The sequence below is a fragment of the Gallinula chloropus genome (assembly GCF_964237585.1).
Source record: "Gallinula chloropus genome assembly, chromosome: 1".
In the NCBI taxonomy this organism is placed as follows: Eukaryota; Metazoa; Chordata; class Aves; order Gruiformes; family Rallidae; genus Gallinula; species Gallinula chloropus.
The window spans coordinates 43728963-43753904 of record NC_140085.1 but is presented as its reverse complement, the minus strand read 5'-3'; the positions used below and the strand labels follow the sequence as shown (position 1 = coordinate 43753904).

At 38.2% G+C, this 24942-nt stretch overlaps 1 protein-coding gene across 1 annotated transcript; it reads left to right on the top strand.

Moving 5' to 3' along the window:
• Window positions 1–969: 969 nt before the first annotated feature.
• Window positions 970–24075, top strand: WASL (WASP like actin nucleation promoting factor; the record flags this gene model as incomplete). Its single annotated transcript, XM_084280182.1, has 11 exons — window positions 970–1104; window positions 2429–2563; window positions 3645–3731; window positions 4255–4351; window positions 9258–9281; window positions 13991–14159; window positions 16772–16814; window positions 17211–17364; window positions 20556–21076; window positions 22166–22274; window positions 23653–24075. 11 exons carry the CDS (start codon window positions 970–972, stop codon window positions 23712–23714), a joined length of 1536 nt encoding a protein of 511 aa, XP_084136308.1. The 3' UTR covers window positions 23715–24075.
• Window positions 24076–24942: the final 867 nt, after the last annotated feature.

Here is a 24942-nt window from a genome sequence, read left to right as displayed (position 1 = left end):
GAAAATCCAGTTGGTGCTTTTGTTGCTAGATACGATAGGAGGTAATGCATAGGGAGCCCTTTCTTGACACAGATCACTGTCTTCTGTGCCTTGAATTTAAGTTACATGATTCTTGTCAAGGCTACCCACACCATTTCTATGGGTGGGTAGTCCTGTTGATGGGAAGTTTGTGGATGTGGGCTTGTTTTGGAGAGTTGAGGCAGCTTCTTCAACTGACAGTGGGATAGTTGCTGTGGTTGAATGTGATGCCTTTGTTACAACTGTAGAGGGGAAAAATGGTCTCTCATATACTTGTGACTTAGTGTCAGCTAACGTGTTGTGGTACTGTGGCGAATTCAGGAGTCTGTTCTTACTCATCTGACAAGCCCGGTTTTGATTCAGTGACTTGTATTACTTTGTAGGTTATAGGGAGATAAATTTTACTCTACACTTAGCTGTAGAGCATTTGAGGTGGCAAACTGCAAAGCTTTCACGCATGAACTTTTTCTGTAGGTTTACCGGAAAGATCAGTAGTCAGTCTGACAACTTCTGAAGAGGTGGTTGCAAAGAGGAACAGAACTGTATCTTGGCTTGTGAAAGTTAGATCACAGTTCTCGGGCAAAGGTTATAGAGCCTTCCCCAAGGACTAGCTGGCAGTCTGGCTGTATTACTTTGACTCTATTTTAACAAAATTGGAATCTTTGCTTTTTTTATTAAAAAAAAAAAAATCCCATGGAACTCAGGTTATTATTTCAGTTATTTTAAACCCATTGAAACGTGTGACATGGGAGTTGTTGATATTTAGTAGATATTCTTACAATGCAATAAGGCACGCCTACGTTCTAGATGTCAACTGTTTTAGCAAATAATGTTGGTGAAGGCAAAGTAATGCTTGTAGAGCAGGTAGGGAAAACCCATTACTTGGGCTAGATACTGTCCCGCCAGAAGGGTCTTAGAACTACAGCAAATCTATGAAAACATCTGCTTACAATGTTCTGTAGTGAAAATAAAGGAAATAAAACTCTTGGACGTACAGGGAAAGAAATAGAGAACAAACCAGAAATCACTATTACTGTGACCCTCAACTTATTAGTTCAAAAGACTAGCAAACTGGATTCATACAGAGTAAGTCTCATCCCCAATCAAATAAGGATATAGTAGGTAACATCCACGTGAGGGTGATGAGGCTGATTTTTTTTCTTGGCACATGAAAGGTTTAAAACTAGTATAATTTCCTAAACACTAGAGAACTTACAGAGCAAAGAAGTGTGACAAATATGTGTAAAAGCATGAGCATCATGGAAAGGCTACTGTGAAGCCAGTAACATTTTCTCCAGTAGAAGAACAAAGAGGGACAGACAACTGAAACTAGCAGGTGGCAAACTTGTAGTTGAGAGTAGCTAACTATTCACGAAGTGTGTAAGTTAACTGTGAAATACAGTCCTGTCCAGTGCTGTGATGCCTGTTTCATGTGGGTCTGAAGAGTACATAGATAAAATCACGAAGGAAAAATCCATCCTGAGCTGTAAAACATGTGCGGTGACTCAGGGGAGCTTTGCGCTCCAACCTGTGAGTCGCTGGGGGTGTACTCCCCTAGTGTAATGGTGTACTCTTTTACCTAGGTGTTGGGTGCTATCAGAGGGTGGATTCTGTGGTGCTATCAGAGGGTGGATTCTGGGCTAGATAGCTTCTGGTCTGTTCCATGACAGACTAAGTTTTATGTCTTTGTCTTCTTCAGAGATTCCAATTTGTTCTCCAAAGTCCTCATTGGACTCTAAAGGTAGTATACACCATACAATAGAATACATGCTCTGGAACGTTCCCAGTGACTGAAGCAATCTGATGTGGAATAATGTTCATCTTTTATTAAAATCTCTCAGTTTGAAAACAGGACTATTTCAGGTTGCCAACTGGGAATGAGCCTAGCTCATGTGAATTCTCAGGCCATGCCCAGGAATTTTAGGAGTTTGCTAGTTGGCAGAGGCTAACACCGTGCCAGAGACCATGTAGACAGTTGCGTTCCAGTACCTGGGAGTGTTTCCAGGCACTCTGTAATTTACAGTTCTAGCCTGAGTATTGCATTTCCATCCAGTTTGGAACACTAAACAGAAAGAAATCTAGTTGCACAATTGGGCTTCTCTATGTGACCACCATAGTTACTGGTCTGCTTACAGGCAAAGTCTCTTTAATTTTTATGAGCAAGAATAAAAAGCTTGGGTGGGTTCTTGTGCTATCTAAATCTTGTGTAGAAGTAGAAATCAAAAGTGTAGAGGTGATTTGGGGTTGTTTGAGCTTTACTGTCTTACCACATGAAATCATGATGGGAAAAACCATCAAAGGTGTTGCCTAGCACAAAGAACAAAATCAAGAGGTTCTTTGATAAAAGATGAAATGTAGAATTTGTGATTTTTAACCTTAAAAATAATATCAAACTTCTCTTTTTTTGTAGACGATGTCTTCAGCAGTTGTTCAAATATATGCAGCAGATCGCAATGCCATGTGGTCAAAGAAGTGCTGTGGTGTAGCTTGCCTTGTAAAGGACAATCCTCAGAGGTCGTATTTTATCAGAGTATTTGACATTAAGGTAAGCATCTTTCCTTCCTCTTCAGGCCCTTTAAGCTTGGTTGCATTCATTTTCCATTCCGAATTGCACAAATGTAGGTGGCTGTAGCTACTAACTCAGAAATCCTCAAGTCCATGGTTGTACTTTTAAGCAGTGAATTACAGTGCTTACTAATTGGCAAGTGCAACTTTCTCAGGTATTCTAAATTTAAATTATTTCACAGATATGTGTCAAATAAATATCAGATGCAATTTTTTACAGCCAACAGAAGCAGTCCTCTACAGATCTGATTAGTCAAACTACAGAGAGTCAGTATCATGTCCCTGATAAGGATAGCTGTTGAAATTCTAGGGGGTGTCACTACTTCTGGATGATATTTAAAAAAAAAAATAGTTGCTGTCTTCTATAGAAGTGGAAGTGATCTTTTTAATTAGTGTGTTTGGTGCATGTGAAAACTGCATGACATTAAAGGGTGGGGTGGGGTTTTTCTCCATCCACAATATATACATTTATACAAAGATCTTTGTCATATTACAAATTTCACTCAAGACAGTGGGAACTAAGAGGTGAAGTGTCCCAGATGTGTTTTCATAACAAAAATGATACTGAGAAACATAAGTCCCGCTGACTTTGAGTCTTTGGAAAGCTTCCCATTATCTCTGCAGCCAGGAACAGCTTGTTATCTGTCAGCATTCAGTGCTTGAAGTCTCACAGATTTGTTCAGGATTGCCAGTTGGTACTTTTATTTGGCTTTGTGATTTGGTGACTTGACTATTTGGACTTTGAGAAACCTGTTCCTGGTGTGCAGAAGTATAATGCCATTTAAATATATGAAACTTCTTAAAGTTGCCTTAAAGGGAACAAAAATCTCGCCTGTATTCAAGTCAAGCCTGAGGTAAATGTCCAGCACTTTGAATAGAACACAGTGACCCCATGGAAGTTCCAGTGTGTTTTGATTGATCTTATTTGTTGGGTTAAAAGCAAGGTAGATGCTTATCATGAGGCAGCTTCCAACTCTTCATAGGTTCTATTGTGAAACAAGTTAGAACTCTGCAATTCATCAAAGGTTTTAAAATTTAATTTTTTTTTTTCTTCTTTTCAGGATGGGAAATTATTGTGGGAGCAGGAGCTGTACAATAACTTTGTATATAATAGTCCTAGAGGATATTTTCATACCTTTGCTGGAGATGTGAGTCTCAACATCATCTTTGAATACCTATTTTAAAATGCCTTTAATTTGAACAGTAGCATCTTTTAGTGTAAACGAGGTTTTTATTTTATTCTGTAACTTATTTATGAAAGTATTTCCTGTGTTACTTGAAGGTCTTTTAAAATTATTTATAAAAAGATATTTTTGTATCTTAACTAGAAAATGAATCCATAGGACAGAAGCCTAAAATCCAGTTGTTAATTTTCAACCCTCTTTAATTTTGACTCACAGATGATGTTTGTGAAGTATCATACATTCTTAAAGTACAAGTTTTCATCCCTTCCTTTGATTTCAAGATTTTGCTCAAATTTGTTAGTCTTGATCTCTAGAAACTTGATTAGTAGACAGACATTACTAAGATAGAATGTTTCGCTAAGACTCGGTTCCAAATTTGCAGTGATGATTTTTTCTGATTATACCTTCAGAAGGTGCAAGAAGACATTTGAGAAAGCCTTTGAAACATTTTCTTAGTCATGGGTGGGGGAATATTAATGTTTTTCAGACATGTCAAGTTGGTCTTAATTTTGCTAATGAAGAAGAAGCTAAACTATTCCGCAAAACAGTAACAGATTTACTTGGACGACGACAGAGAAAATCTGGTAAATATTCAAATTAATCTTAAATTCAGGCTTGTTTGTGATGTTCTGGGGGGAGGTAGGAATCTATTTCTATGTCTGAAAGGTACTTGAGGCACTACTGCTATATTGATATTTAGGAGCAATTGTGTTACTGAAGTATACTTCTTTCTTGTGCAAAAATAATATTTTTGCAAAATAACTTAATTTGATGCTCCTTGCTGTACGTTTCCTCATAAGCCAAGACTCCAAGGTTGTGGTGTTTGAAAATATAGATTGGGATTAAGCAAAAATGGTGAGCTTTCAGTGGGAAAACTGGAAATTTTTCTGTAAGCTGTTTTCACATTTGTCTAAACCCTCTTTTAGCTCTGGGCTGTTTATAACTGATTTGTTTAAATTCAGCCCAAGTGGGTTGTAACATAGATTTTACCATCTGGTATGTGCAGTATTTCATGTGAATGAATTTTTGGCATTGGTCCAGTGTTAGTAGAGAAATATCTTTTATTCAAAATTAGTGATCTTTCTTGACGGAGGCCAAGAACAGAAGACATAATGTGCCTCTACTGTCCTTAGCACAGGGCAGTCTGAAGCACAGCATGCTTTCTCCCAGCTGCGAGATGCTTCATGAACACAGTGTTTTAAAGGGAGCTCAGGCTTCCTACAGATCTTGTCCTGGTCTTCTTCCAGGGAGCCCATAAACAACTTGCCTATCAGACAGCCATATGTCCCTGAAGAATCGGGTGATATAAGCCATAGGCTGGGGACACGTGAACGTGCTCAGGCTTGCCGTAAGCTGTAGTGTAGCTACAGAATGTGTGTTTTAGTCCATTCTGGAATTGAATTCCACTAGCAATGCAGTGTAGACTAATGTAAGACTTTATCTTGGAGTGCCATCCTCACAATGGCAACCTACATGAAGTATGTGTATTTACTTGGATTTCATCCAGGGATGATGGCTTAGGTGCAGAGCAGTTGTTCCAAAAGCTTAAATGGCTTCTTTAAGATTCCCTCTGTTCAGTATTAGAATAAGATCATATGGCTTCATGAGAAGTGGGGTTATTAAGAAATAGCATTAATATTTCACATACTTGTTTTGTAAAATCAATCTTGCATCAGTTTGCATCTCCTGTTCCTGAAGTTTTGCTCTATTATGTGTCTAAAACACTGATACAGTGCACAGACATGGCTTGGGAAATGTGTTTGCATTATTGGCTATGACAAACTTTGAAAATAGTGGTTCAGTCAAACCTACTGTTCACAGGACAAAGGTTCACCTCTGTCCTTCATGTTTGTTGTTTGGGTTTTTTTCCACAGGACATGTACATTTTTCATGTTACTTTTGAAGCTAGTATCTTGGGGTTTGTGCTCAAACTCATGTTCTAGGATATGCTTAATCCATACATTGTCTTTTAACAAACAAACGGCTCCCCCACCCCAAATGCAACTTGAAGGCAACTTTAATTAAAAAAAAAAAGAAACAAAAAACAAGAATGTTTTTTCTTAAAAGATGCAAAACAGTAATTGAAACAGCCATGAGATTGCTTAATCAAGCCACCAGATGGAGTTCTGTATTTGTAATTGATGGGACTAATTGTCCTAGAATAACAGGCACTGCATTTGCCCAAGTCAAAGCTGACTTTCTGTTGGTGTTTATATATAGAGAAAAATGCTTATATCACATACAAGTGACATGTAAGAGTTATATGTTATTTAATATGTATATATAAATTGTGTGTGTGTACTCTTAAAGCATCTTAACTTCTCAAATACAGAGATAGCAGTCCGGTGGTTTTGTTGCTTTTCTGTTTTTTACTCCCATGCCTTCCAAAATGTTTCATTTCATAGCAATACCACCTGATGTGCTTTCAGCTGAATTGAACACTCCACGTGATCACTTAGCAGACTGTTACACCATTCAGGGCTTGCTAGGAGACTTTTCCAGGAGTCTTACGGAAAGCTTATGTTGTTGGAAGGCAGCAAGAACAGCAGTTCTGGCTCACAAAATTATGTCTTAGTGCCAAGACTAGTACACAAAATATTGTCTAATGGCTGCAAGAAGAGGCAACAGTATTCTGCTCTTCCTCACTCTGCATGAAATGCACTCCGGCATTCAGACAGCTCCTGAGCAAATGCATCTGGAGTTTCTAAGAGGTGAAAGGTTGGCTCCAAATAAAGAATGTACAAAGGCTTGCAGATGTACAAAGTATCTAATAGAGAACAGAGTGAGGGAGAAAGGCAGAGAAAGAATTACTGGTATGTTGTTTTAATCTTTTCATTATCAGCTGGTTTTCATCTAGCTAAATTCTGATTTGTTTTCTTAAAGTCAATTAAATTCTTCATCTTAGCGTAGGAAGAAATTGCTATAATTAGTTAACTTTTCTGGTAAACTTACTTAAATAATCTCTACATTTGCTACTTAAACCAATCCCAAATAGTTCCACCAGTAAGCAGGGTGACCACAGTTTCTGTTCTCAGTGCTTGCCAGTGTAATGCATTGTCACTTTGGGTATTCTTGCATGTAGGTACCATTAGTTTTCATTTTATTATCTTGCCTCAAAAATGTTGATGTGTGTACACACACAAATGTCCTCTCCTCCTACACGTGCTGAGCACTTTGCCGTGAAAGGGCAGCAGAGACTTGTAGAAGAGAGATGCTCTAACTGCCTTTCTGCCTTTCTGAAGTAGGATGCTTCTTGACTTAATTTTTGTGGACCTCAGAGATCTCATGAGTGGGAGCCCCAAAGTTGCCTTTTTTCCTCCACAAGCCTTTAGCTCCTGAGGTGGATACTTAATATGGAGAGGGTTGGGGTTTTTTTGGGGGGGGGGCGGGAGGGGGGGAGGCTGTTTTTGTGTGTGTGTTTGGTCACAGCTTTTGCTGCCTGAGAGACAAAGGTATCTCTGAAGTGTTCAGCTTGCTTTGGATTCAAGTCTCAGCAGAGATCATTCCTGTTTCGAGGAATACTTGTGGAAGGGAGCTGTGTTTTTTGGACATAGGCAGCTGGTGAAGTTGGTCTGGTTTGGATCGGTAGGCATCTTCATTTTCAAAAAAGGAAAATCCACCACTCTCCAGGCTGGTCTTCTGCACTTCAGAGTAGGAGTTCATATTTTCTAGTCATCAGTGGGAGAACCACAGAAAAACAGATCTGGTATCTTTGGGCCACAAATTAATCTTTTATATACCAAGAAAAAATGACAGGAAGTGTTTAAAATGTCTTGCTTTATTTCCCACTATCTTTTCTCTTGAACTCTTTCTTCTAATGAAAACAGTGATGGATTCCCATGATTTGGCCCAAGGCCACTTAACACTTCCTATGAATACCTCCTGTTTCTGCCAGCTTCCCATCCTGCGCCCAGTGATTTGCAATCAGTCCTGCGAGATCTCCTTTGCTCTCTCTGAATTGCTGAATAAAACTCTTAATTATGTTCCAAACGTTGAGTTTGAGTTTGGGGTTGTTGGCCTTTTATTATTTTATTTTTTTTTTATTTGGCAGTACAACATCAGTGGTTTCTTAAATTGAATATTCTAGGAAGAGAAAGCACAGTATTTGGGCAAACAGCCTTTCCTCCCTCCCTGTCTTCAGACCTGATATCTTTTCCTGAGGTACCCTTGCTGAGGTTCTCCACTGCTACCTGAAAGCAACTTGCCTTGAGCTAAGAGGCAACTGTCTTTAGAAGGCTTGCTGAGCAGAAGTTGATTATCAAGGGGTACTGGTCTCTTCCCCTGAAGGTTTGATGACCTTGACAGGTTCTTTATTTCTACTTGAAGATCAGCTGATTGATACGAGACTGACTTGCCTTGCATGCTTTAAATTGTTGATTTAAAAAAAATAAAATACATTGCTTGGTCAAAATCAACTCCCTCTGTGGAGGCACCTTCTTACTTCCCCTTATGTTTGTGTCTAGAAAAATACAGTAAGCTAGAAGATTTTTTGGGACTTGCTGAAAAGTGAAATGTCTGCTAGAAATTCTTATTACAAAACTCTTGGGAAGTCCCTGGTAGAGTTCACATACTCCAGATCTGAAAGGAAGGGATGTACAGCCTTCCTCAGGGCCGTGACTTTTTGGTGTAGTGAGCTGACAAACTGCTTACCCATATGGGTACTGCTAAATCCAAAATTCTTAAGACTCTGTGTGTGTGTAGGTACACAAATAGTGTAAGGGGTTTTGAAGGAGTTGCAGGGTAGGTAAATGTTACTTGTGATGGATTTCAGGGTAGGTAAATGTGGTGGTTGGGAATTAATAATCGGTGAAAAAGATGTCTCTGAAAGGAGAATTTACTATTATAGCCTGAGAGTAGTGAGGTGTGAAATGTTTACAGCTACATTTGAAATCATCAATCCAGATTCTTCATAGTCTGAAATAGTTTGCCTGCTGTTGTGAATAGAGCATCTGAATACTCCTAAGGAGATTCTAGTTCTGTTCCTTATTATTCAGTTACCTGTTGGATAGCACGTGAAGTGACGTGCCCCTCTGTGTTCTATTTACTTTGCAAAAAACAAAAACCAAAAAAATAGGCTCTGTAGGAGAATAATACTGTATAAAAGTGTTAATTATAATTCAGATTAAAGGGAAGGAACAGTCTTAATTCAGTAGAAACCAGAAGGCATAATGCTTCAAAAATATTGCTCAGAAGTCGTACCAAAACAGCTGCTTTTGGACTATTTCACCTTACTTTGGAGTCAAAATGTCTGAAACCAAGTCAGTAGCTATTTCCTGATGCTTCTGCTTGATTTGCTCACTTGAAATCAGTGATTACTGTCTCAGATTTGGTTTTTGTTTTTCTGTAATGCTTTCTTTCAACTGCACAACAAGAAGACTAGATTCTTAAATTTGCATTCAAGGTCTTTAAAAGCTTCACTAAAAATTACAATTTAGAAAAAAATTTTCCAGTGTTACCTGTAAATTAATAGCTCTTTTTCTTTCTCAACAGAAAAAAGACGAGACCCACCAAATGGTAAGGTTTTTACATGAATCACTGTATTTTATTTTCCTTTCTGACCTACTAAACATGAGTTTTAGCTTTTTTTTTTTTATTATTCTCTCCCCCCTCCTGCTATGGGGGATGGCATGAGAAAATGGCTGTGTGGTTGTTTTAGCTGCCTGCTGGGTTAAACCATAACAGATAGGCATGTGGTGGCAAAAGCATTTAACTCTTATTCTGGAGACCAGTAGTTTATTTTTTGGTTGCTGCTCTTTGGGATTTGTTGAGTTGTAGCTTGAAAGATTTTTGGTTTATCTGGCATTTGTAAAGGATGTTTTTGGAGGAGTGTTTTATTGCAAATAGGACAGAGGCCATCCATCTTAGATTGAGAAGATAACTTTGTACCTTGCATGTGCTGTGTGGTCTTCAGAATATGCATATATAGATTCACTATACAGAAACTAATGTTGAAATTAAAAGTAAGCCTGTTTGTCTAACGGCAGGCATAATTATGACATTTAATTAAAACATCCATAAAATTTCAATTTCAGTGTCTCTGGCTAACTGTGTAATGTGGCCTTTTAGCCATGTGCTATCTATTAAACTTTTTTAAGCAAGCAGGAAGGGTTATTTGAATCTATTTGCCTCCCAGGAATACATCTCACTGCTGTGAAGGTACAGGTTCCTCAGGAGATCCTCTCATTAAAACAATGTATCAATTTAAACCAATTTTTTATTTTTTAAACCATCCTAAAACCAAGTGAAAAATGCACATCAAGTTTGGAGTCATTCCAGTTCTGGATCCACACTGAAGTCACAAAGTGCTTTCTCCTGTAGTATTTCTGTTAGTGATCCAGATCAGAGGTCATACCACTATATGCTAGCCTGCTGCTTGACCAAAGTTCTAGTCAACTGAGGTCCTCTTATGGCTTGAGGAGGTAATCTTAAATTTCTGCCATCCAAGACATCCAAGCATCTTGTTAGGTCACCACAGTAGGTAATGCATACCTAATCACGAATTACAGGAAATGCTGATCTCCTTTATATCCAAATAAGCCACCCCCAATGTTGGAGTACTTCTCAAAGAATTCTTTTTAATAAACATTACATTTTGAAGATATTCAGGCAATCATCAGTTTAGATCAGGTATTTTTAGTATAGATTCTTTCAACTGGGACTGGGTTGTTTAGTTTTAAAACAGTCATAGTAATACTACCCATGGCCATCTTAAAACCTTCCAGCTCAAGAAAGCTGGTAACTTCTCTGCCTATTGAGCAACATTTGTTTCTGTTCACTAAACAGCCCATCCCTGATAGCAATATCTGCAGCACAGATGGGAAAGAGAACAGATGTGGTGGCTGCATAGTGCCACATACTACAAAAAAAATTTAGCCTTTGTCTCTACTGGAAATTGTACCAACAGTAACACAAACAATTTGTTTTAATTTGCTATGTATGATTGGCATAAGATTTAAGAAAACAAAACCTGTTAAAACTAACCATGCAAGACCTTTTGTGCTTAAAATAGTCTCCATAATTCATCCTGTAAAACTTCAGGCAGCATATTTGTGAGAAAAATACTTACATGCTAAACTTACATCAATTAGTCCTATGCCTTTATCCTGAAAATTCTATAGAAACATAGATTTATGCCCAGTGTTCCAGTCAAAGATCTCTGACCACCTCTGCTTTTTAGTGAACACTTTCCCTGGGACATCCACATATTCTTTCACAACCTGTCCATTTTTCTTTTCTGATTGTGTCAAATTCTATAATGCCTGTCTTCTCTGCTGACAGAGCCAAGTGTGATCATGCCCTCTGTAGTCAACAGGTGAGACATGATCAGGGTATAGGTTATAGCCTCAGGTGGTTATACTCCATACAGACTCTGCATTTCTGTATTCAGAATTCAGACTAGATCATATACATACTATAAAGAGGTGTTGTAGGATCAGCTAGTGTTTTGGTTTTGCTCTCCATATGCAGTGAAATTCTACCGAGGGGGAGGGTAAACACCTGCCTCTTTGTATTGGGTGTCAATGCATAATTACCTTTAAAAACTGAAAAACAAGAACAGTCACATTTCTGTACTCACATGACCCATGCTTGAAATACTGTGGGGAATTTTTAGTGAGGCTTGTTTGCCTGGATTTTCTGCATACGTCGAAGCAGCATAGATAAAGCACCCTGTCTTTCTGTATGACGTTTTCAGTGGTAGGGATTTAGACTTTTTTTTTTTTTGTAGAATTGCAGGATTAAAATCAAATTGGCATTAGCAGTTATGTAAAATGTATTAGTCTGTAATTTCCTGGTATTTATGTTCCACTCATTTGTAATAGCTAGGTCTCTTTATACAAATAAAGAAGAGTTAAAGTGGTTGAACTGACCTCTTAGTGAAGCTCTGGATGAAATACGGATTTGTAAGAGAATTAGGTTTTGAGAGAATCTTTAAGGACCATGTGGCAGAATTTTCTTTCAGATGTTAGCTAGAGCAGTTTGCATTTAATGTAGGGCTGTCTGTAGTCTGAGACAGATGCCTAGAGGGGCTCTAAATAAAATACAGAGAATTTCATAGGATTAACATTTCAGGATGTTCTGTACCACGTTTTCTGGAGCCCCTTCTGAAGATGTCACAGATACTGATAGCAACGGATGCTTAAGGCCACTGTACTGTCAGGTACTTCCTAACGATGAGCTCTATATGCCCCTCTCGTATTCTTTTATTGAGCTGTCTGCACCCGATGGGGAAGGTGCATGTCTTATGATGGGAAAAATTTTACTGGATATAAATATGGCAGTTCTAGAAGAGTACAATTCTTTACAAGGTTCTTTTATCCCTCGTGGACACCTAAGGTCTAAACCTGATGGTAAGAAAAATTTCCTCTATTCTGGTATGAATATTATTAGTGTCAGGCTATCAGTCATTAATTTCAGCTCAGCAGAATAAAACCTATGTTTGCAAGTGGCTGCTGCTTTACATGGTTATGTATGGTTACTTCAGGGTTTTATATGCACAAAGGTGCAATTTCAGTGACTGTTAGGAACTGTGAGGAAGAGTATCAAGAGCTTCCTAGATGTGCTAAGGTGCCTGTTGCTTATTGAACCTCAGTGTAGGGCTTGAAACAACAAATATTGCTATCACAGTGAGAAAGTGAGATTGAAGTGAAAATGAGCTCCTATTGTATTCTTGGGTTTGTTTTTGAATCTAATGAAATTGAGACCATAACTTTCAATTAATCCTGAATATTTACTTAACTCCACTTTTTAAGTTTTGGGGCAATAATATTTGGCGATTAGTGAATTCGTGCTAAATTCAAGTGTGACTTTTAGAAGTCCAAATTGTTTACTTGATTGTATGTTTATGTGATTGACTTTGTTTTTTTGGTATTCTCAAAGGACAGCTGTCTAGATCATAACACTTCTAGATCAAAGCATTTCTGCTTAGCAGAAAACACTTCAGAATTTCTTCCTGCAGTTTTAGAGTTTAAGGCTCCTGCAGGGAATGTAGGAGTTTAGATGTGTTTTGTCTAGGCCAGTGTCCTGTTTCTGTTCTTATTTCTTGTTCTGGTCAATATTAGGTGCTTCCCACTGAGGTGTTAAACTCCAAATGTCAGCTGTGTTATCTATTGTATTGTCTCCTTCTCCTTTCCGATTAGGACTTTGGACTGGGAAACCTAAGGCGTGTCAGTCCTTTCAGAATGCTTAGGAGAACTTTGAATTATCCATACAAAATGCAGTTATGAAAAAATAATGTCAAAATAAAGTTCAGATTTATCAAAGACTAACAAGGCATTTTGATTTATCATCTACCCAGTAAGACTGGATGAATGAGCCTTATTTTAGTTGGTTTGCTAGTCATTGGGTAGTAACTCAGTGGTGGGGGATGCTTTTCAAACTATTTGTGGCCAAACTGTTGTTAAATTGACTGCTTGGTTTCATTTTTGGATGAATGAGATTACTTACCATTTTTGCAGGTTTCTTTAAGGGGTGTGTGCGTATATGTATGTATATATGGGAAATCCACAAAATGCCTCTTAGTATTTAAATATTACTATTGTGTACCTGTGGTGAGTGCAGTCTGTCAAAACTGAGAAACCTGAGACAAAAACGTGCTAGAGAGATTTATTTGTTAGCATTGTGCAACACTGAAATTGGCAGGAGTCTATATTTTCAGACCTATCAAAGAGTGAGCAATGTGAAAACGTGTGCTTGAAGACAGTAGTGTGTCCAAGGCAGCCATCTGAAGTTCTTGTGATGTTCTAGCTGTGTGTGCGATGGCAGAAAGCATTCCTACATGGGGCTTAGTGAGCAAAGGTTCCCTCACCTTTAAACTAAGTTTACTTTGCTGCCAGGGTAGTGGCATGTTGGGTGTTACTGGGTTCATGGCACTCCTTTAATCTTCTCTAGGATTGTAGCTACACTGTACCTTAATGTCTCTTTCCATGTGTTACATGCACATGAAAACTTTTTAGTTTAGAAATAACTTTTTTGACAATCTAAAAATCAAATTCTAGTTTAGAAAATGTTTCTGCCATTGCTCTGTTCTAGTGTCATTGGGCTATTTTTTTTCTTCAGCAAATCCAGCACATCTTCAGCTTCAACATCCAGAATCTAGCCAGATGCATGTGGCATGTAGCACTATGGCTACAGAACAAGTATTTACACATTCAGGAAAGTTTGTAGGTTAATATGTTAAATATGCCTTTTTTTAAAAAAACTTTGCCTGTACTTTGCCTTCACAGGCCCAAATCTACCAATGGCAACTGTTGACATAAAAAACCCAGAAATTACAACTAACAGATTTTATACTCCACAAGTCAACAATATTTCATATACCAAAGAAAAGAAGAAAGGAAAAACTAAAAAGAGAAGATTGACAAAGGCAGATATTGGAACACCATCTAATTTCCAGTAAGTATTTTTTTGAGTTGGGGTTTGGTTTGGATTGGGGTGCTTTTTAAATGTGTGACTATTGTGTATAACCTGAACTACAGTGACAGTGAACACTAGCTGGAATGCTCTAGGGCATAAAAGCAAGTTTATACACAGATGAGGAGTTCACTGAAACTGTAAAGAAAGAATATAGCATGCTACCCTAAAGTAGTTTAGAAAACAATTTAGCTGCATAATAGAAGTGTCTTACTGCAGTGGTCAGCTGGGTGCAGACTGGTATTCAGCCTCAGTGATCAACACTGTGACACTATTACTGGTAGGGCTGTGCCTCCTTAGCTGTGCTTCATCATACAAAATGCACACGTGGGACCACGCTCGTCACAACAGCAGAAATGACTTGGCTGTGGGTTTAACTCTGACTTTGTTTACAAACTTGCTTATTCTGCAATACAGGCTCGTGCCTGTATCTGGTGTTGGAAGTAAAGCATGTTTGTGCACACCTTTTCGGAGTGGGTTGGGTTTCTTTTTCTAATATTGTTTCTTCTGTATCCTCAGTGTTTTAGAATAGCTACAATGTACCATTTTAAGCTTCCATTTCATGAAATTTGGGTTTGGACAGTTTACTGGATGAACTGTTGTTTTCCTGAACTATAAATTGGTATTTTAATCTTCTGCCTCTTCAAATTAAGTGTACTTTATTTGCTAAAGTAACAGGAATTTAAATAGCTTGAATTTAGTTACTGGAAAGATCAGTTTCTGTGAAATATCAGAAACCCAGTGTGAGGTTTACATGCCAAGGGAATGTCTTGTTCTTTTGAAACCATTATTTTGCATCACTCCCACTGATGTGCCTTCCCAGAATAAAACTCCATAGAAGTCACGCTGGTATTACCAGCTACAGAATGGTACTGTGCAGTGTTTTGAGAGCATGCTCTGTGGGAAGGGACAGTGGATGGAAAGTAAAAGGAGAGATGGGCTAAAAAGCTTCCCAAGCCAGACTGCTTAGATGTGTCAGACATCAGCCACCTTTTTTTCTGATCTGAGCATCAGTGAAGCGCCACATCTTTCAGTGTCACTTAAACTGAGAAATGCAGGAAAGGAGGAAGAGTGGAAGAAAGAAAATGGAATAGTGATTGGTGGCTGGTCACTGCTGTAGCTCTATTGACACAGATTTCAGCATCTGGGGACCAAACTGTAAATGAGGATTTGCATTAGTGTGTGTACCCATTGATCAGAATTTGTGTGAGGGGTTGTGCAGATACAGAATGAAATTTGGGACATGTGTGAGAGCTTTTGACCATTGCAAAATACAGTGTGCATGCATAAAATACTAAAGGAGACCTAGTGAAGCTGAGAATAAATAAGATGGGAAGATGTTAAATGAAGTTCAAACAGAATGTATGTTCCCATATCATTAAATGTAATGTTAAATTGTAGGTGGTGGACCTTTGTGAAAGAAGATTGAAAGTCTGTTTTGTTTGACTTAAGGTCTAGCTAACTTTCTGGTAGAGTGCTGTGCTAAGTGTCATCTTACTGTGTAAGACACTTTATTTGCTGGGTTAGTACAAACATAGGGGAATTGGTGTTTGGCAATGTTAGGCAAGTATGTCAGTGAGACAACTTCTGTGGAACTTGTGCTGTAATACTTTTGAAGACCAACACTGTCACTGTTTATGCTGGATCAAGGCTGCAATCAGTAGATACAATTTTAAATGCCTTCTATTAGGCAGATGTGGACTTTGAGTGTTCTGAGGGGGGAAAAAGTCAAACTAGATTTAACATTAATGTAACTTCTTGCTGTATATGGTCTTTTAAGTAACATAAGAGCTGCAATTACCTGATGAGTATGTGTTTTCGTTAAAAAAGACCTCTGCAAAGCATGTGTTACAGCCTGTGTGTACAAGTAACTTATTTCACTCTGAAGAATGAAAAATAAATGAGAAGTAATGCTAACTCTACTCCATATAAGCTTTAATAGCAATTAAATGAACTCTGAATTGGATGCTCACAACCTCTTAGGGCATCATGAATTGCACAGATACACAGATGTATGGGTCAGATTGTCTTTGCTGGTAAATTTCCATCAACTTCCCTATGCCAGTTAATACATTACAATGGGCTATGACACTGTGTATTTAGGAAATATTTTTTTTTGTTACTTCCTGCCCCTCAAACTAAGTAGTTAACTAATGTAATTACACCAAGACCAAAATTGACCATCGAGCTTCAAAACTGATCACTGATCTCATTAAGTAAACTTGTGATGGTGGTGGTACTAACAGACCCAAGCAAGAATATAAGGTCTGTTGCACTGGGCACTGTATTATGGTAAAACAGTCCTTGTCATTTGACAAGCTTAGTCTGCACTATGTTGGCTACTAATGGCTCATTTGGTATTTTTAAAACTCTGAATTAGACTTCCTGAAGACTGTGTTCTGTTTCTAGAACCGGCCATTGGCAAAATGAAACCCAAAACATGGAGTGCTGGCAACATGATGGTATTAAGAATTTCTCAGTGATTTACAAGCCTAGAGGTTGAAGCTGATAGGAATCTGCAGTTATCTTGATGTCCTGTTATTTTACTTGAGGTCCTTTTCATGCTGATTAAATGGACTTTTCTGCTTTTTTAGACACATTGGACATGTTGGTTGGGATCCAAACACAGGTTTTGATGTAAGTAATTTAAGCTTTCCAGACGCTAAATAATTAAAAGCTTTAGAGGCTTTTCAATGTAAGTCGTGGAGATTAACACGAAATAAATTTAACTGTACATCAAAACAACTATAAATCATGATTTTTATAATATGATTCAAACATAAAGAGATGCTGGGGTAGAAGGAAATAGTAGATAATTGGGACTGGGGAGAAAACATGCCAAATGAGATTTTGTGCAAGTACTTACGTCTTCTGAAATAGTCCTTTCTGACTGAAAAGCCAACCCAGAGACATATTCTTGGCTTTGCTGTTCTTCTTATACTCCAGAGTTTGTGGGCTTTTTTTATCAATACATATGATAAATTCAAAGTTTTCTGTTTCAAGCCATTTAAATCTAACGTATCTGACTTGCAGGTGAACAACTTAGACCCAGAACTGAAAAACCTCTTTGATCTGTGTGGAATTTCAGAAGCTCAGCTAAAAGACAAAGAAACTTCAAAGGTCATATATGATTTCATTGAAAAAACAGGAGGTGTGGAAGCTGTTAAAAATGAACTGCGCAGACAAGGTGGGATTTCTTTTATTTCCATGTAAAAAACAGGGTGGTTTTTGCCTTAAAGAATTAGAATAGAAACTGTTGGTGATGAGCAATTTTTGTTTCTGTTCTCTGGACATCATGTCACTGCAGTTCAATTGGATTTCACAATATTTCTGTACACTGTGCTATGTAAAAATACTCGTGTGTGACCCCTGAGAGGTCCCTAGTGATTAAGGACCTTACGTAGGTCAGTTAAATAATTCCCTGTAACACTTTGACTGTAAAGCTAAGCGGTATATTCCATATAGATTTTTCAGACTGTGTGTGTTTTATATCTATTTCATAATATAAATCTTGTAAGGAAATTAATATCTTAGAAGCAATATTCCTGTTGTCAGGATGTGTCACGTCTGATGTGTGTATGTGTGGTGCCCGTTTACCCTGACAACACCGTGTAAGGAACCTGGCAATAGCTAGAGGCCTCCAAATTTTGTACAAATATTTTGAAGTAAAAAGTAGTACTTTTCAGGAGGCTTCTGCTTCAAGAAGGTGCTCAAAGAAGCCGTTTCCTGCCTAACCTTTAAATGTGAGCTCGCCTGATGCGTTATCCAGTGGAACACAGCGAGTCAGTCTGAAAATTGCACTGCCCATGTCAAGCTTCCAAAATTTGCCTAGAACACTTCTCAAGAGAAATATGGTATAAATGCCATTGAAATTGTAGCTGTTTGAAGCTAGTGAATAAATTGTTCAAGTGACTGAAGAGGTATGGATTCAGGGTACAGTGACTTTGTTACATTTATTCCTTAGGTCCCCCGCGGTGGAGCGGTATGTATTTGAGCTGGCATCTAAGCATATGCTTCAAAGTATTCATGCTGCTGTGTGATTTCTTTCCTAGATGAGAAACCTTAGTCCACATCTGTTTGAATGCAATACTAAAAATTATAGTCAGATTTCTTAGTTAAATTAGAAGCAAAATTTTAGTTATATTTGTTCCCTCAGTAAGAAATCCGTCAGTTTCTTTATGTAATCTTAATTCTGTTTACAGAGTTGTTGATCCCAAACTGCTGACAATAAATTTGGATTGAGAAGACTTGCCTTTGAGTCTTAAAACAACCTTAAAATACTTTTTAAATGCCCATTTTTCCATTATTGATGTGTTAACTTTAGGGCCATTTGCATGTATACGATTGAAAGAAAAGCTGCCTCATCTTTAACGTGCATGATAATGATCTACCTTCCTGCTTTTTGATAGAGGTAGATAAAATATTCCAGTGGCTTTATCTGAAATTATACTATTTTATGTGTAGGCTTGACTGCTGTTTGAAGTGTTCTTTCTCAATTGAAACACATTTTTCTGTGTTGCATTGCAAGAATTTCTGTGCTTATGTATTCACCCTGCTAGGATGCTGACTAGAGAATTGCAGACACATTGTTCTGCTCAGATAGGAGTTACTCTCTTGGTTTTCCTGCCCTTTCCTCATTTTGGTACTGTTGGTGTTTGGATTTTTTTAGTGACAATGCCATCAATAGAAGATTTGACATACTCTTTTTTTTAAAAAATTTCTTTTTTTAATAGCCATGTTCAAATTAATCTACATTTGTAAAAACTGGAATTATCTTCTTGCTTCCCTTGTACCATCTGTTTGTGGGGGGGAAGGGAGAGAGGATGTGGTAATAGTGCCTCCCTCCTTGCTCCTCCTCCCTCATTCTGCTCTAGCTGTCTGCAGACAAGCCGTGTAAAAACTCCTGAGCTCTATTTCCACAGATTGGATATGGCATCTCTCTCCATACAATGCAAATAAAACCTTTCCCCACAGGAAAACTTCAGCGTTGTGTTCAAAATCTACAGACAGTACAGATGCTGGAGCATGATCATGTTCTATGTCTGTTTAGCAATACAGAAAAGCTGACTGTAGTGCTTGCTGAGTAAGTTTATATTTGAAAATATTGGCCTCCAATGGCCGAAAAGGAAACCATGGCTATGTCAGCCAAAAATTGGTGGGATTTTTTTCCCAATTATTTATTTATTCAATCCAGAATGTTGGCAGTATGTCTCTCGCAAAATACATGAAGTTTAAGAGGAGATTCTCCCTGTGTTGAAGGAATGGAAAAAACCCCAAACCCAGCAGTTCAGCAGTCTGTGGAATTTAAGGAGACAACATGTAATTTTAGGAGGGGTATGTTTCTCTGGGATGAGCAAGGAAGGAGGCACTAATGTTTCCTACTTTAAAATCCCTTTTTTTAGGGATGTCCCCTCTGTTCCAGCACAGACAGCCTACTTTTTTAGCATGTAACAGGAAGGAGATAATAGAAGAGGTAAAGAAGTATCTTCTTGAGTGTAAATACCCTTTTCATTATCAAAGTATGTGAAATCAGATGTGAATTTTCTTTGTTGTATGATGGCACCTGGATTATTAAATAGTCACATGAAACAACCGCACAGCCTGAAGTACCATAAGCCATTAGATGCTTAATGGCAGAGGAGATGGTACTACTTAAAATGCCATTAGCAGAGAAAGTACATTTCAAGGTCACTTCATATAAAAGTGATCCTGTGCCTTGAGGTAGCCTTGAAGTTGTTGCCTTTTTATTGTCCCTCCCATAGATATCGTTGGAACTAATTTTCAGTTAAAAGAACAAGTCAGTTTGTGCCTCATCATAATGCATTAGGTTTTTTATTGTTACTAGAAGATGATGCCTCAAAAAATAGTTGCCTATGTAATTTCCCAATAAAATAACGGGTAGATAATACAGTGGAAATTCTGTATTTCACTCTTGAGTGTATTTTCTAAAACCTCTTTCCCTTGCCTTCTGTCCTAGCTCAGCAAAATTTTAGAAGATATTTTGAAATTACTCTGTTTTGTCATGAGAAATTGCAACCATAATTTAAGATATACTTGGATTATGAAGAAAATTACTACCATAGGATCAAGCCAGAATTAATGACCCAGCTTTTTCTGTGACTTCAGTCTTTTTATGTATTGCACTTGCTTCCTGCAGTGTTGATTTTTACAAAATGTGACAGATGTAGGGGCTGTATTCACTTGGTTTACATTCATATAAGCATAGCTTATCTTCAGCTATATTCAACTTAAACTTGCACAGGCACAGAGATCCTTGCAAAAGGCAAGGCCAAAGCCTTTTTTTCTTTTTGTGATTGCCTGAAAGACTTAGGGGCATTAAGTAGCATGTAACTGTAATTTGCTTTTGTTTCATTTCAGCTCCACCTCCACCACCACCGTGCAGAGGAGGACCCCCTCCACCTCCACCACCACCTCCCCATAGCTCAGGCCCTCCTCCTCCCCCTGCTAGGGGCCGAGGGGCACCACCTCCACCTCCTTCAAGAGCTCCCACAGCAGCACCTCCACCCCCACCTCCATCCAGACCTGGTGCCACAGTGCCCCCACCTCCTCCAAACAGGATGTATCCTCCACCACCTCCAGTGCATTCGTCATCTGCACCATCCGGCCCTCCTCCACCCCCACCACCACCGGCAAGTGGGTCATCTGTACCACCACCACCTCCTCCTCCTCCACCTCCTCCTGGTCCTCCTCCACCACCAGGCCTTCCTTCAGAGGTTGATCACCAGCTCCCAGTTCCTGCAGGAAACAAAGCAGCACTCTTGGATCAAATCAGAGAAGGAGCTCAGTTAAAGAAAGTAGAACAGAACAGTCGACCAGTGTCCTGCTCAGGAAGAGATGCACTGTTAGACCAGATACGACAGGGTATACAGCTGAAATCAGTGAGTAAAAGCTGTTTCTCATCTGTGTCTCCTTGGGACCTGGAAATGGCTGTGGTATTGTACTGTGAACTTGTGGTTGCTTTGGACTGGATCATAACTTACAGAGTTTTTGAACTGATGCGTTAAGCAGTAGTACTGAGAAAATGCTTAGAACTCATATTTGATGAGTATTGGTGCATGAAATTATCCTCCTTTCCAACTCATTTCTTACTTTGCTGAAAGGCTTTAAGCACTGATGACACCACAGCACTGTGGCTGTGAAGTACTTCAGCAGTTTTCACAAGTATCCTGAATACTTCGGTGAAATAGTCTAAGCAACTGCAGGGGATGAATTCAGCAGTTAATGGTATTGGAAGGCAAACACTGGATGTTTTATTATTAATATTATTATTCCCACACACCCAGTCCTAGGGACCTGTGCTCTGAAAATGTCGAGTCTTGCAAGAAGGTGGCTTCCTGTGTCTGGAAAAGTGCTGCCTGTGTAGGATACCTCTGCTGTTCCTGCTGCAGCTCAGACTATCACTATTATTACTACTTGTTGTCACTGAGTATCTTCCAAATTATTTTGCCTGTGGGTACTCTTTTTTTTTTTTTTTTCCCACTCCTCTGCACTTGAAGCTTCTAATGTGAAAAGTGTGAGGGCACCTTAATATTCATTTGCCATCACAGATAAGTAGCATCAAGGTCTGTTACTTTCAGAAGGGATTATCAGCCCAAAGACAATGAAAGATTGGTTAACAAACCCAAACAACAAAAGATATTTTGAGTATATACCAAGCATAAGATAAATGATTATGCAGCCACACATCTTAAGAAGCTTTTCTTTTTAGTTGAGCACTCGCTTCGTGATAGAGCTAAAATATTTCATCTTGTCTATGAGCTAGCTACAGTTGGGTTGTATTGCAAAAGAGAAAAGGTTTGGTTTTATTTATAAATAAAAGCTCAGCCTGAGCTGAAGAAACAAACTGCAGTTTCACTCTTCCTTCTGGCAGAAAACAAACTCACTAATCTTATAAGGAAGTTTGTCTCAACTTGCACAAGTTCTGTTTTGCTGATCGTATCTTTCTGATGTATCCTTTTTTCCCCTAGGTATCTGATGGTCAGGAGAGTGCACCACCTACACCTGCACCCACCTCAGGAATTGTGGGTGCATTAATGGAAGTTATGCAGAAAAGGAGCAAAGCCATTCATTCTTCAGGTGAGTCTGATGAAACTTTTCTGACCTCACAGTGTCTTGTTTCCAAGAGTTAACGCTTTTATCCAGCATTGTTGGAAAGAAGCATGGATTTCAAGCACATGGTCTGATCCAGAGTGCTCTAGGCAGACCCCTAGTGATGGGTTGAATGGTGGCTTTCTGCTGCTTTGAATTACTGGTGTATAGGAGTTTGAAGTAATACTGAATTAAAAGTAGCTAATGAAGATCAATATCCTTATAAATGTTTTTTTAACAACTGACTTGTGCACTAGAAGTCTGATGAAAGGAGGTGTCAAAATATTTTGGAAAGATCAGGCTTTTAATGCTTTTCAGAAGCCAAGGCTCTTGCAAAGACTCCTCCAGTGTGCTTTGGGTGCCATCTGCTGGATGGAAATCAAATAACTAGTGGTACTTGTCTAGTACTGTGCTAATACTGAAACAACTTCTCACACTTGAGCACTTGGAAAAAAATAAGGCTGCAAAAGGATTTGCATCTCTCAAATAAGAGCTTTTAATAAATACAGCTCAGGAGCTGTGGTGCAGCTGTTCAGTCACATCTCTTCTGTTGGACTCTGATGTATTTTTCTTCCAGAACTTCCCTTGATACCAAAACTGGACTTGCAATCTGAAGAATGTTTGACTAAGAGCAATATAGTTGGATGATTTGCTGCCTCATGTAGTAATCTCCATTATTGGTGCTTTACGTAATTACCAGAAGGGCACTAAATGCAGCGTTTCCCTAGGGAAGGGCACTAAAAACTGCATTTCCCTTATTTCTTACTTGCCTAACAAATAAGTAGCTTAATTTTAACAGATTACAATTTTAAAATAAGGATACATAAAAAATAGAAGTCTGAATAAAGTTAACAATGATCATTGATATTGAAGTGGATTACACAGACAAAAGTATTCCAGTTATCACAGTGGACTTAAGTTCACTACTTTTTTTTAATCTGCTTGCACGGGAAACTGAAATCCCATTGTGTAGTAAAACTGGGGGAGCAGTTCTAACATTTCAGAAATTAATCTGTCCTTGAAGTTTAGAACCCACTCTTGAACAAACTGGCCTCTCTCACTCTTTCCTAAGAAAGAGCAGTAAGTGTTAAATGAGAAGTTGTGCTGCTTTTTCTCATTGCATAAAACGAGATAGATACTTCCTACCAGAGAAAGGAGAGAGGGAGGAAACAAATGAGACTCCACTTTTGGCCAGTATCTGTCTAAACTGAATGTCACAGCTAGAAATCTTAAAAGTCTTGCCAGATGTATTGCTGTGACCTCCTTGAGCTGATTGTTCTGCTTTCAGAAAGTTGTGGAAGAAATCAATAGCACTTTTGTTGTGTTAATTCGGTGCATGCACTTGATTTCTTTTTTTGTCTTGCAGATGAAGATGAGGATGAAGATGATGAAGAAGACTTTGAGGATGATGATGAATGGGATGATTGATCATATATTATATATATATATTTTTTAAGGTGAATGATATACTAAACACTACTTTCTGTCTATGGATTCTGTAAAATTATCATGTAAATGTTCTACCAAGTTGCTGTATATTTTTGTTGCCTTTTGCTTTTTTATTAATCTGTGCAATACCTCATTTAATCTGTAAAGGTTTGTCATAATCTTCTACAAAGCTACTCCCTGTTACTGTGTGCAAGTTTACACCTGGGTGATCATGTACATGTGAATACTTTCCATTCCATCAATAAGGGAGTTTAAATGTAATATGTGAGACTGACAAAAACCTTAATGTAATTTAGTTATAATGCAAGAAGGAAAACACTATTTTCATACCCTACTTTTTCTGTATCTAAATTTTCTTATTAAAACGTAGTATAGCACTATGTTCTTTAAGTGATGCAGCTCTTAGTTTATTTAGCCCCTTCATTTCAAATGCAACGCTACATGAATGTTGAGGCTGGTTTATACTATTGCATGGTTTCAAATACATCACAACACTGCAGTTCAAATCTTAGCAGTATGCTTTACATAAAACAAAAATCACTAAGGAAATGCACAGCTAGTTATGAAGATTACCTTGCCCTAACGGTAGCAGTTCTGACTGCTGATGAGCAGCGGTGGTAATTAAATCCTTCAATTAGGGAACTCTCTATCTGAAGTTGAACAGGATGGCTTTATGTTGTAATAGCAGTAAAAGCATATTTTGATACAGACAAGTTCAGTTGTCTTTTTTTTCTCTTCTTTTTTTTTTTTTCCACTTTTCCTTCCCAGCTCTTCCTTTCAAAATGAAGAAGTGTAAATTACTGGGGGGGGGGGGCTATACTGGAGGCTGGCAATTGCTACAGTTTGATTTATTTTAAAAATCAATTTTATGTGATTTTTTCAAGCTGAAGGGCTGCGTTTAATGCTTGCTTCAATAATGTTTAATTACTTTTTAAAATTTGTAGGACGTTGGTGTACTAATAAAGTAAACATAAGTGGTATTACTTTGCAGTCTTTGCGTTATGGTACACAACAAATGCTGAAGCACCAGTCCTACATCCATAGAGTCAGAAAGCCATTAACTCAGAATATACACCTTGAATAAGTACTGAACTTGATGGCAATATTCTGTCTTCATATGTTGGCTTTAAGACCAAGGGTTATGATGAAGATCGAGAACCCAATTCACAAGAATAGTATTCAGATAAGCGGACGGAAAATGGGATTC